Raw genomic sequence first — 13,883 nt, 5'->3', positions numbered from 1 at the left:
GAAACACCACAACATTCAGCTTTTGTAAATCATAACTATTGAGGGAAAAATTATAAGATAAGGAACTAGCTAGTAACATTCTCCAGGACAAGACTTTGTTCTAAGTTTACAAGGTTTTACTTCAAGAGTTTTGGAATAAAGCAAATTTCCATTTAATTACATATATTTGCACAACTACAGTCTATCCTTGTGCATTCACATTCTTTTTTTATGGAAAATGGTAAAATGATTAAATTTTCATTACTACTTTGCAAACTGCAAAACATTAAAAAGTGTATCTGAACTCTCCCCCTTTGCAGTAGAGAAACTCTTCCAACAAAATGTCCCATATTTTATTTGTGAAACAAATAACATAATTCTAACCTACCAGCCTTGCACTGTGCATGGTAAATGTGTAGCTCTGTTCATTTTTGCAATGATATAACAATATAACAATTCTGATATAATGTACAAGAACATACATTTACCCAATTTAGTAACAACTAGATTAACTTTCACACACAGGCATTGGCTGAAACCGCTTGTCCCAAGTGGGGTCACGGCAAACCAGTGTCTTTTCCGTCGCAAGGCACCCCAAACAGGACACAAACCCCAGACCTCCCAAGGAGCAGGCCCTGGCCAAACCCGCTGCGCCACCACATCCCCCCGTTAACTTTCATTAAACCTTTATTCAAGCCAGATAATTGTTATTACTATGTGTCACTTTCAGCATAGTACCTTTCCATTTACAAAAGTCAAGTATGACTTATATTTGGAACAGTCTCTGAAGTTCATTTTACTTAGAAGGTCCATGTCAGTTTAGTACTAAGATTCTTTTGCTTGTTATATATTTCTCAGCCATTGGAATGCTGTCAAGTTTTGTGTAATGGTTAAAGAGAAAAGTGCATTTTGACAGTAAAGCAGCAATTTAAACAGTAGTTGAATCCCTGACCCTCATGTTGCCTTATTAAATTATTTTTGTACATCAGTGGATACTGTAACTATTATTATTTTACTTTTACGAGTGATCTATATGGAGCAATGGTCTTTCTCGTCTGATAGTTACTTTGTTGCAGTATTTTGTGCTTGTGCATTATACTGTAGTATAATTCTGCTAATGGTGAACATTTTTCAAGCAGTGTTAAAAAAGCCTACCATGCTGTTCAGTAATATATGGGTAGTGAGTTCAAGATTACAGAAAGAACTTGAAAACCAATTTCTTACATGTTTTTTCTCTGATTGGATGGGATGAAGGACAGTAGTGTTCATAATAAACAATTTATCAGCATACAGACACACGAAAATAATAGTCTCAGTCAGAACACCCCTTTTTCTTAAGGACCTGTACCTCAAGCCAGCCTTCCCAGCCTGCTTAATACCCTCCAGGCTTTCTCTCCTTCTCACTGGGAAACACTGTCACCCTATTATTTTCCCCTTAAGTCCCCACAGTGGTTAAACACTTTTTTACATTTTATTCACAGTGCAAATATGTACAATAGACCCGTTTCCCCACCCAAACTCATGGTAACGCAGATCGTTACATTACTTAAAATGCTTACTGGTGTTTTGTCTTACCCACCTAAAGAAACATCAGTCATTCTTGCACTCATCCATAAGTAGCTAGCATGACCTGGCAGAAATTAAAACCTTGATTCTTGAATGAACTGCACAGCATTTTACCTACATACTAAAGGTAACATGAGCCTATTCCTACCTCCAATGAGCATATCAGTGAGAAAAATTGCTTATGTTTCTTCTCTCAGACTGACACCTGTTGTTTGTCAAGCCCTGCCCATAGCTATGGGTGAAATGGGCAAGGGTGATCTTATTGGTGTGTGTGTGTGTGTTTCTGTGTGTCAGGCATTTTAATGATTAGAGCCATCATTCTGCAATTTTCAGATTTTCCTGGACCTGCAGTCATGCCCTTGGTCAAGAAGACTTATTCAGAATTGCTCCAGGAAAAATGTTCACACCTGTATAAATGGGTAAATCATCATTCTTTGCAATCTGATGTAAAACAGGTGGCATGGGGGCACAGCAAGTAGCGCTGCTGTTGTACAACACCTAGGTGGGACGAGAGGATGTAGGTTCAATCCCTGCTCAGTCTGTGTAGAGTTTGCATCTTGTCTGTGTGGGTTTCCTCCCAAAGACATGCTGTTCAGGTTCACCCATAGTGTGTGAGTGACAAAGAGAGTGTGTTCCACTAGTGCATCTAGCAGTGTAAGTCACCTTGGTGAATAAGGTAGTGGGGGCTGATAACACTAGAGTTCACTGAAAGTTGTTTTAGAGAAAATCATCCTCTAAATAAATTATTTTTATTTTTTTATAGAGCGCTCTTCTAACGCAGGGGAAAACAATGTCAGCTAAATTAATAAATAATTCCAGTCAGTTATTCTGTCTACACTGTAAAGTGAAAAGACATTGCTGAATCATAGTATGCACATTGTAAGAGGTCCATATCTTTGCTCACACCTCCAAAATTTGCATCTGTGTCCTGCTTCAAAGGGTATATACGCTGCAAGAACTGCAGAATTGGCCAAGAATAACTGGAATGGTAAAAGGGAAACCAGGCTGTCTGTATTTGTAAGATAGTTGACGATGAAAGAATCTTCAGCATTTAAGGTTGTAAATAAACAATGTTTGTTAAAATGATGCATTATCTATAATGAGTTTCAATCCATTAAAAAAAAAAAAAAAAACACTAATGGTTTACAGGTTTGTATATTTCAAGATTGTTGAAAAGTAGTTAAAAACAACAAAAGGACCAGCCTTAAAATCAAAACAAAGTGCTTACAACACATGACTGACATGCATATAAATAGCAATGCAGACATTTACTTAATCATAACCTTTTTTTTTGCAAAATGCATTTCCAACTAATGTTCTTTATTTAAAAACAGGCAACATTATGTGAGATTGGATTAAAGTATGATTGGCACAAATGTACACTACATTTGCTTAAACACAGACATTTTAAAGTAGCACAATTTTATTAATAGGCCCAACTTCCACATTTTGCCAGGAGGTGACTAGAATAAATTCCACTTTGGCAACTTACAATGTAAGCTGAGAACTGTATCAAAACTATAAATAAAAGGACAAGACAATTTTGTCCAGTGTGAATTATGCAGTACATTGAAGTGCATTCCCTCATTTATTCCAGAATCTTTTAGTCCTCACCATAAAGGTGAAAATAATTACAGGAACTGGAAATCGCATGGCACCACAATTCAGTATACCAGAATAAAATTTTAAAAATCAGGAATGAAATGTGCCAACAGTCCCTCTAAATAGCCATACAGTTGTTTCCCTAAATTCACTTAACTCTTAATGGCAGGAAAAAAAAAAAAAAAAATATAAAAGGCCTTTCCCAATTTATATGAAGGCAAGTCCTTTTTATGTGAACAAAACAGAACAGCATTCATGAAGGAAACAATCTGGTATTTTATGTCTGCTTTATGTGCACCAAACAGTCCAGTTATATGTTATATTCGGGCCTCTTAAAATGAAGCCATAATAATGCAACTTGAACTCAGAAAAAAAAAAAAAAAAAAATTTCTAAAGCCTAGACCATTTAATTTGGGAGTCCACATAAGAGTGAAAAAGGTTCTTTAAAAAATTTTGTTTCAATCAGTAAAACACTACAGCCTCAGTGAAGCGCAAAGAAATGTGCTAAGCAAATACATTTTGAACTTTACAGTCTAAATGCATCTGTGGAGGCTGCCGAAGCCAGAGGAAAGAAATCTGAACACGACACCCTTTATGCTACAGAGGCAACTTTTTCACAATTGCTAGTGTATTCAATGTCAGGTCTTAGGTTCTCACTTTTGTTCTTGTTCCAGCAAGGCAAAGCAGACAGGAAGAAACTGAGACCTCCCAGCAGTACACACCCTCCACTGAAGTAGAAAGCAAGGTCATAGGACTGTGTCCAGTCACAGAACCAGCCTAGGAAGAGAAGAGAGAAGATGATTTTGTTAAAGTACGTAAACCGAGATTCAATTCGACTGTAATTCGCTCAATATCACCTGACTTAATCACACCTGACTTTTCTTTACCCCCTGTACTGACATGCCCATTTTAACTGTGTTATTATATTACACTAATGAGCACAATTAATCAATGTGCTGTACTGACTTTATGGTGAGTAAAGATACAGAATAACAGAACCATCATACCTACGACTGGAGGTCCAAGCATAATTCCAAATCCACCAAAAAACATCAGAAGCCCATAGGCTTGAGTGAGTCTTTCAATCCCAACAATCTTGGTAGTAACATAGGGTGTTATGGACCAGTTCCCAGAGAAGAATCCCACTACACCTGAGAGGATTTGCAGACCAATATAGGTATTGCACACTGGAATAATAAGCAGGGCTAGACCCGTACTGGCTACTGTAAAGGCATAGAGGTACAAGCTGTTGATCCACCGCAGGTCAGCCATCACACCCAGCACCAACTTGCCCAGGCCAGTAGTGATGGCTACAATGGAGACTAGAGGTATGACACTGACTCCCTCAATGAGCCTCTTATTTTGTGCCACATCCTCCATGAAGAGCACTGGTGGGAAACCACCCAAGCTAAAGAGGAAGAGGGTGACACAGAGGGACGCAAAGATGTGGTCTTGGAGAAATTCAGCAGTGGAGTGCATGTATTTTGAATAGGACTGTTGCTTCTTCTTGATGATCTTCACCAGAGCAGTGCTTCCAAGAAAGCCCTTTTCATAGGCTAGGGGATCTTTGATGTCTATGGTGATCAGCAGATCCTTGACTATAAGACCCTTCCCAGCTGTGCCTGCCGCCATCTTAATGGAGTCTTCCGCAGCCATTTGCTTGTCAGGCTGGGAAAACAGCTGCTCCTCAGTTTGTTCAAATGCCTTTTTCTGCTTAAGCAAATAACCTGGCAGGTGCAGGGGCCTCATTGGTCCAGCGCAGGCCATAAGGTTCAGAGACAGGGCTCCAATGATCAATAAGCACCCATCAAGTCCAAAGAGTTCAATGAACTCATTTTGAGCAGTGGCATATAAAAAACCCCCCACGCTTGCACCTGAACACAACAGACAGAAAGGAAAGGTTTCAGTTGATGCTGAACATTCTATTAGCATATTTCAATAAGTGGATGTGAAAAGCCAGTTAATAAGCTAGTCTACCTGTTGTCACTATTCCAAGTGCAAGGCCGCGTCTGTTATCAAAATACTGGCAAGTAATGGTCACAGTAGCAGCATAGACTAATCCACAGCCTAGTCCTGCAAAAAAAAAAAAAAAAAAAATATATAAAAAATATACTGTATGTGTATACAAGGTTTTTACTTAAGTACTGTAGTAAAAATTGTCAGAGACAACATCAGTAGACCATACATGAAAAGGAGACTTCAAGAATTAAACGGTTAAAATCAGAACTATGCATCTCATGCTTATCGTGATAATGCTGACACTTATGTAACTATTATTACAGTAGCATTTCTTAGAATCAGTATGACAACAAAAGACAGGCACATATACCTGTGACAAAAGCAACTACTTAAGATATAGTAAAAGAGATACTAGTACTAAGTACTAGTAGTAAGAGATTTTGTAGTAAAAATATACTACAAAAGATACTGCTCTTGATATAATGCACACATTGTATTTTCCATGAGATATACATCACATTGGAGAAAAGCATCTGCTAAATTAATAAATGTAAAAGGTTTAAGCACACCAACACTGCACAGGTATTCTAAAAATAAGTTTTATTTGTGAAATATGTAAAACCAGGCATTACAAACTGCAGTGTCCACAGTGCTCATCCTTCAGCTTCAGCCTTGTGCAGCTGTGAAAAGCCATTATTCCATAAGTCTTAATGCTATCTGACAGGATGGTGGATGTAGAAGAACATTCCCTGGTGATCACTGTACTAAGCCACAAGCATGCAAGAAGACAAAATCCTTCCCTTTTGACAGGTAAATAAGGAATCCTTGTATCAACTTATTTTATGCAAACCTACCATTATTTCTGTGCAATCAGTCATGGATAAAGAATAAGTATAATTTCACGGCATAAAAGCCAAATGATTTTATCTAAGCACCAGTTATTTAACAGTTCAGGTTAAATAATTTCTCAAGAGGAAAACTGTAGGGTCTGACCCTGGATTTCCACATGCTAATTTAAAGTTACATGTCTATGTGTTTAACCACTATGGAACCTGCTGTCCTAGGAGTTTCTCTAGGACCAGTGGGCTTATCAGCTTACAAACATTGTTCAGTCCATAATTCATGAGCTGTAAACTTTGCAGAAGTGAGCTGCATTAAGGCAGACCCGCATCACTATTCTGATTTGATCTTTTTTATTGACATTTATTGGCTGGACATACTGTATAAAAACAGGTGACGTTTGCTCTGCTGAAACTGAAATTGAAGGAAATAGATCAAAGCAGTTAAAAATGAACAATTTGCATCTTATTAAAACTGTGTAAGTTGACTGCTTGTATACTTTTTTCTACTATGTTAAAATATTGTCACAACTCATTTTGCCATTTTTTAAGACTGAATGGATCTGAAGAATAAGCTCAAAAGATTCTCCTCATGTTTAAGAGACCTATGTGCACATTCAACACACTGGTCTGATTAGCTGTTCTTGGTGTGTGCTTCCCTTACCAACGACGACTCCGTAGGAGAACATGAGGAACTGAACACTGGGGGAGAAAGCACTGAGCATAAGCCCTCCAGCCACCATTACACCACTGAAGACTGTGACAGGTCTAGCACCAAAGTTCATGACACAGGCACTGCAGATGGGACCTGGGAACAAGCAGAAGGAAGCAACATCCCATTTTAAATGCAAAGTACATTAAAGAAAGTTTCAAGGAAAGGAAAATCATTATTTTATAACATGATGACAAGGCATCATATTCATTCCTCGCTTCAAGCAGTGCACCCTGCATGAAACATGGAATGAATACGATGCCTTGCAGCAAATCATGACGATTCACTTTAACTTTTTCTGTTTCATCTGTTTACTATTTGAGACAATACTAGCAAATCCTTGTCCAGTTAAAGCAAATGCAAGATGGAATTATAGCTCATGTTCAAATGTGGACAATGAGGTCAAGTGATCTAAAAATGCAGACTGCACATCCGGCAAATGTCTCAGCTGTCTGTAGTGGTCGAGCGGTAACAGATAAAGCTGGTTGCCATTGTGATTTTTTAACCTTTAGACAATTATTTAATTTCCAGACAACATTAGCACTCTTCTTATCAGAAGTTGTGTAACCAAGAAAGAACTTTTTTTCCCCCACTTCCAACAAGACGTAGGGCAACTTCTTGATGCCATTTTTCAGAATCAAAGAGTTGTTTAAGGCTACCTCAGAGCAAACTTGACCCTCCAGTGTAAACCGCATAAACAGCACCCAAGAAAGAGAAGCTGCAATATTGGCTAACAACTGATTACACATATTTAAAAAAAAAAAAAAAAAAAAAAATTGAGACCCTCTGTCCAGTGTTTTGGAAAAACACATGGCCACCTTTATGATACCAGAGCTCAGTCATGTGATATTAATATACACTCACTGGCCACTTTATTAGGTACACCTGTTCAACTGCTCGTCAACACACATATCTAATCAGCCAATCACATGGCAGCATCTCAATGTATGTAGGTATGTAGACATGGCCAAGACAATTTGCTGCAATTCAAACTGACCATCAGAATGGGGAAAAAAAGGTGATTTAAGTGACTTTGAATGTGGCATGGTTTTTGATGCCAGATGGGATAGTCTGAGTATTTCAGAAACTACTGACCTACTGGGATTTTCACGCACAACCATCTCTAGGGTTTACAGAGAATGGTCAGAAAAAGAGAAAATATCCAGTGATTGGCAGTTCTGTGGGTGAAAATGCCTTATTGATGCCAGAGGTCAGAGGAGAATGGCCCAACTGGTTCAAGCTGATAGAAAGGCAAGAGTAACTCAAATAACCACTCGTTAGAACCGAGGTATGCAGAAGAGCATCTCTGAATGCACAACATGTTGAACCTTGAAGCGGATGGACTACAGCAGCAGATAAGGACACTGGGTGTCACCCCTGTCAGCTAAGAACAGGAAACTGAGGCTACAATCTGCACAGGCTCACCAAAATTAAACAGAAGATTGGAAAAATGTTGCCTGGTCTGATGAGTCTCGATTTCTGCTGCGACATTCAGGTAGGGTCAGAATTTGGCGTAAACAACATGAAAGCATGGATCCATCCTGCCTTGTATCAATGGTTCAGGCTGGTGGTGGTGGTGTAATGGTGGGGGATATTTTCTTGGCACACTTTGGGCCCCTTAGTACCAATTGAGCATCGTTTAAACGCCACAGCCTACCTGAGCATTGTTGCTGATCATGTCCATCCCTTTATGGCCACAGTGTACCCATCTTCTGATGGCTACTTCCAGCAGGATAACATGCCATGTCATAAAGCTCAAATCATCTCAAACTGGTTTCTTGAACATGACAATGAGTTTACTGTACTCAAATGGCCTCCACAGTCACTAGATCTCAATCCAATAAAGAATCTTTGAGATGTGGTGGAATGGCAGATTCACATCATGGATGTGCAGCCGACAAATCTACAGCAACTGCGTGATGCTATCATGTCAGTATGGACCAAAAAATCTCTGAGGAATGTTTCCAGCACTTTGTTGAATCTAGTCCATGAAGAATTAAGGCAGTTCTAAAGGCAAAAGGGGATCCAACCCTGTACTAGCAAGGTGTACCTAATAAAGTGACCGGTGAGTGTATTAGTTCTAATAACTTCGAAGAAGAATGCTTCAGAAAAAGCCATGTGTGGGAGTGTGGGAAACACTTCTTACTAGTACTATCAGTACAGCATTAACTGCAGAAGTTGAGTATGAAAATGAAAAATGTACATATCTGTATCTTATTTCGAGCACCTAATACTTTTACCACCTGTACACTTGTGGTTAGGGTGAGTGACAAAGTGATTTGATTTGAAAAAAGATGAAAACAAGGGGGGGTCTGGTGGCATGGCAGATTTGACTGGTGTCTGCTGTGTGGCAGGTCTGGGGTTCAAGGGGTGCCTTGCGACAGACTGGCATCCCATCCTGGGCGTCCTGCCTTGCCTTGCCAGATAAGGCTCCAGCTCACCTCGGGACAAGCAATTGTTGATGTTGGTTGGTTTTTTTCAATTAAGAAGGAATATCATTGCTCACTAAATACATATATTTTGTCACATCATAATTGAGCTTTGTTAGTATTGCAATGGAAGACAATACGTGTGTCTGGTCTGGAAATAATACTATAATTGAGCACATCCAAAGGTTCAAGCAAGGCCACACGTTATTTTTTTCTCATAAGAAATATCCATGTGCTCATGACAAAACGAGCCTCAGCTAATTCTCTCTCTTTGTGTTCCAAGTTTGTTAAACTCTTGTCTTTGATACTGAAGGGGGGCCTTAATTTTTGTCAGGGTACAATGTTAACAGGTCATCGCTTCCTGTCAGCACTCCGGACATCCCGGAGGCAATCATTCACATCGATGGTAACTTGGTGTACCAAGGTCATGCAGAGGCCTGCACATGTTTTCTTCATTCCATAACAGCATACACTGCATTAATACCAAACTAAACCATCTTAAAAGACTACAGTTAGTGTGGATTTTTTAGCTAAAACAATGTAGTAACAAGGGCACCTTTGTTTTAACAGAGATGCCTCTCAGTCATCACATAGTGCTCTTACATTGTAAAGTGTTTTCTTACATTGTAGTGTTTTTGGGAGAACTGTGAGAGAACATAATGCCAACTCAGTCAATCCCTTACCAAATTCCAGCTGTGCCCACACCATCCTTTCACCAACTTCCATGTGATACAATAAAACTAGATTAAAATGATTAAATATTTCTGTTATGACTACAAAAGGTCACAATGTTTTTGTACACATTGACTAAGGAAGCTGAACTACTAGTATTATCATTTTCAAAACAGGTAACAGGATGAGGAAAGAGATTTTTTTTCCCCTTAATTCAGCCATGCGCTGTGGTGTGCAACCATAGGAGTTCTTTACATTTGAAAAATTAACAGGGGGCCAAAGGATTTATCAAAAAAAAACAAAGTCTTGTTAAAATTTGAACATGCTCAGTGCGCCAGGAACAACTGACTTACTTGCAATCAGCCCAACACCAGAAACAAGAGAGCCGACCCACGCAGTCAGTCCTTTTCCTTCCTGGAAGGTGTTGAGCCACTCTGGGTAGAGGACGCCAACTGACTGGGGGGACCCATAGGCCAGCAACTGGCCCGAAAAGGATGCCACAACAATTACCCACCCCCAGCCGCCATCTAGGCCTCTTGCTGACCTTTGTGGACTCATCCTGCAGCTTTGACACAGAGCTCAAGAGGATATTCTGTAAAACAAAAAAAAAAAAAAAAAAATCTTACTTCTACTTTATATTTCAAGGTCAGGTAATGGTTCAGATGAATCACAGATACTGGAAAAAAAAAAAATCTAAAATCCATTATTTTATGTATTTTAAGCATTATTTTAAAACAAACATTTACCCATGTCTGTAGCAAAAGGTAACACTCTGGCCTAGTAGTATCATCACAGCTGCTTGGACACCTTAAAGGACTGGAAGTTGGGATTTGGCCAGAATGGGAAATTACTCATTTATTTGAGGAATGCCTGCAATTAATAGCCTGCTAATGAATTTTAAATTACTTATTCATCATACATTTCACATGCAACTAACACCTTCACTACAGTGCTGTACTACAACTCATCAGAGTCTCAGGTACCTGGGTTTTAGGGCTGTCACAATTACTCGATTAATTTCAAGTACCTGGTTTAAAAAAATCCTCAGTACAATTTGCCGTGTCGAGTACTCCGTAAAATGGCGGAAAGGCGGCGGTGCACAGACGAGGCTCCGTGCAAAAAACTGCAAAAAATGTCAACGGTGTGGGAACACTTCACGTTAGAAGAAAAGAATAACATAGTTGTCTGCAGTCTGTGCAAAACCCAACTTAAATACAATAACAGCACATCTGCAATGCCACAGCACCTGAAAGGCAACATCCAAGCGTAACACAGAATGCTCCGCCAGCACGGTAAGTTCACTACTATTTGAATACTCTTAATTTGCACGCCGTTTTAAACACAAGACCGAACATGATATGTATGATATATTTGCATTATGAAGAGTTTCACCACTTAAACACCCGTCAGAGAGCACAATTTAATGGAATATAGATGATAATAAACTCTGACAAATGAAGTTAAGGCATGAATATGGATTCCATGTTTCAAAATGTTCACATTATTTTCATCGCGATTTCATAACTCATAAACTCCCGCTTGGGTTAGCATGTTCGATGGTTACTAATCACACAAATCAAGGAATTATAGTATAATAATATAGAAAAATTAACCACGGCTTTTCAATTTTGAAATGCAAAGCATGATATGTTATTGATATTGTTCACTTGATTCTATTTTTATTGTGAATAAAAAACAATTACTAGAGTACTCGCCAAATAAGTAATCTGATTACTCGATTACCAAAAATAAACGAAAGTAAAATTCGATTACTCGATTACCAAAATAATCGATAGTGACAGCCCTAGTTTCAATCCCTACTCATGCTGTAGGACCCTTGAAAAAAGTACTTGCTCTGAATCGCCTCAGTCCAAAAAGGAAAAAAAAAAAAAAAGAAAAAAAAAAACTGTATAAAAGGGAAAGTCATAAGTGGCTTAACACTGCAAGTCACTGTTGAGATTTACATTTATTTAGCATATTTCTATCGAAAATCAATAGATGCTTTTCTCCGAAGCGACTGCCAATGAACTCTAGGGTATAAGCACACACACCTTACCAACGTGACTTACACTGCACTAGGGTCACTCATCAGTTATCAGTTCTCTTTCCAGATAAATGAAACTTTCATTTATCTGGAAAGATTGATTGTGTTATGAAGTGATAAATTATCACTTCATAACACACTTCATAACACAATCAAGATATATAACTCTTTCCCTGTTCACCTTCCCGGCGGTGTTCAGCGGATGCATGGTCATGACCATTTTTTACCGTTCAGTGCAGCTGTATGAGTGTCTTGGAATTGAGAAAGAAAAGCACAAGTGAAGTGTCTTTTTTTGGGAGCACGTGTGTGACGTGACTGCGTCTACATTTCACCGGGGTTTACCTGACTTGACACGCGGTGAACACGAACACCCCAACGCCACCCTGCTTACCTTCAGTTTGCAACGCCAGACGCGTACACGCGGGGGCTCGGAAAGAACTCGGAATTTGCAATATCTCCCCCTAGAATAAAAGCAAATGACACGGCGACGGCTGCAGCTCCCCTTTGGTCATCATGCTGCTGGAAAGCACGGTTACTCCTCTGAAGTTTGATGAGCTTGTGCGCGCTCCCTGTCCTTTTAAGTAGTCGAGAGTTGCTATGGCGTGGAACCGGTTTGAAGCTGTTCCCGCTGGTCTGGGTTAGGAGCGGGTGAGTCGCGCGCGGGAGGCTCGTCCTCGTGTGTGACCGGTACAATGAAACAGAGTAGAGCTGAGACGGGCGCGCAGGGCTGTCAGTGCTCTGGATATACTTGCAGCTGCCTGTTTTTGTTGTTAATTTCGTTTTTAAACGTGTATAAGCATACAGTCACTTCCACGCACGGTTGTTTTTGAAGCACTCTTCAGCACTACTTAAACTGGTGATGCAGTCGACAAGCAATGCTTCCCCATTGTAGTTTTATATCAAGTAGTCTGTGTATAAATGTGTGTGATGTATTTCATGACAGACTAAATGTTAATAACAAAAAAATTAAAGCAAAGTTGTATTCTTGGTCAAAGTATTCAGTAGTACATAATAAACATGGATAAGAAACAAACTGATTGCTTTAATTTAAACATCCAAAGAAACTGTGAGGTGTGAATTACACTTGCCAGCTGATGTGGCAGAAATGACACCATTAGCGGTCACTGTTGATTTGGCTCCTCCAGTTCAAACAGGTTTCATTACTGGCTGTATGGAAAAAAATATGCTCCTTTGTGCTGTGGGTAGTACACTGAGAAGGCAAAAATCACAAGTATATTGTACTTTTATTTATGCCATTTGTTGACCGTTCAAACACAAAACGTTTAACCTGGTCTAGCAATAAAATGTGTCGTCAGTACCATGATAAACGTTTCAGTTTGAGTAGTCCTTGGATGAGCGACCATTTTGTTAAACTTTGAGAAGACGAGTATGAAAGTACACACACACACACACACACACACACACACACACACACACACACACACACACACACACGTCTACAACCGCTTGTCCTGGGTGGGGTCACGGCAAGCCAGAGCCTAACCCGGCAACACAGGACGCAGGACTGGGGGGCACACACACTTCGGACGAGACGCCAGTACAATGCTTCACTATTGTGATGGTATTGGACAGGTGATGAGCAGTCTCTTAGCAGACGCTTAGAATTGAGACCAAACAGTTCAGTCTTGGTTTCATCACCAGAGAATCTTGTTTCTCACAGTCTGAGTCCTTTAGGTGCCTTTTTGCTGAGGAGATGCTTCCATCTGGCCACTCTGCCATAAAGCCCAGATCTGTAGAGTGCTGCAGGGATGGGATAAACTTCCAGGACAACCATCTCCACACAGGATCTCTGGAGCTAAGCTAGAGTGTCCATCATGTTCTTGGTCACCTCGCTAACCAAGGCCCTTCTCCCCAGATTGCTTAGTTTGGCTAGGCAGCCAGTTCTAGGAAGAGTTGTGGTTGTTCCAAACTTCTTCCATTTAAAAATTATGGAAGGCACTGTGCTACAGAAATTTTTTTGTAGCTTTCCCCAGATTTATGCCACAACAGTCCTTTCTCTGCAGAGAATTCCTTTCACCTCATGGCTTGGCTTTTGCGCCGATATACGTTGTCAAATGTGG

The 13,883-nt window shown here is 39.7% G+C and overlaps 1 protein-coding gene across 1 annotated transcript; it reads right to left on the bottom strand.

Moving 5' to 3' along the window:
- Positions 1-3,517: 3,517 nt before the first annotated feature.
- On the bottom strand, positions 3,518-12,418 carry LOC108932850 (monocarboxylate transporter 9-like). The gene is made up of 6 exons (XM_018749508.2): positions 12,194-12,418; positions 10,112-10,350; positions 6,610-6,753; positions 5,125-5,220; positions 4,155-5,021; positions 3,518-3,924 (listed from the first exon to the last, which is right to left on the bottom strand). Exons 2-6 carry the CDS (start codon positions 10,314-10,316, stop codon positions 3,740-3,742), a joined length of 1,497 nt encoding a protein of 498 aa, XP_018605024.1. The 5' UTR covers positions 10,317-10,350; positions 12,194-12,418; the 3' UTR covers positions 3,518-3,739.
- Between the last annotated feature and the right edge of the window lie 1,465 nt (positions 12,419-13,883).

Source organism: Scleropages formosus, chromosome 4 (genome assembly GCF_900964775.1).
Source record: "Scleropages formosus chromosome 4, fSclFor1.1, whole genome shotgun sequence".
NCBI classification, from domain to species: domain Eukaryota; kingdom Metazoa; phylum Chordata; class Actinopteri; order Osteoglossiformes; family Osteoglossidae; genus Scleropages; species Scleropages formosus.
This window is presented reverse-complemented; position numbering and strand designations above follow the sequence as displayed.

Coding starts and splice junctions, on each gene's coding strand:
- LOC108932850 (XM_018749508.2), bottom strand. CDS start 10,316: ATGAGTCCACAAAGGTCAGCAAGAGGCCTAGATGGCGGCTGGGGGTGG. Junction 6,754..10,111: donor TGGTGTTGGGCTGATTGCAA/GTAAGTCAGTTG, acceptor GCTTGTTCCCAG/GTCCCATCTGCAGTGCCTGT. Junction 5,022..5,124: donor ACTTGGAATAGTGACAACAG/GTAGACTAGCTT, acceptor TGTTGTGTTCAG/GTGCAAGCGTGGGGGGTTTT.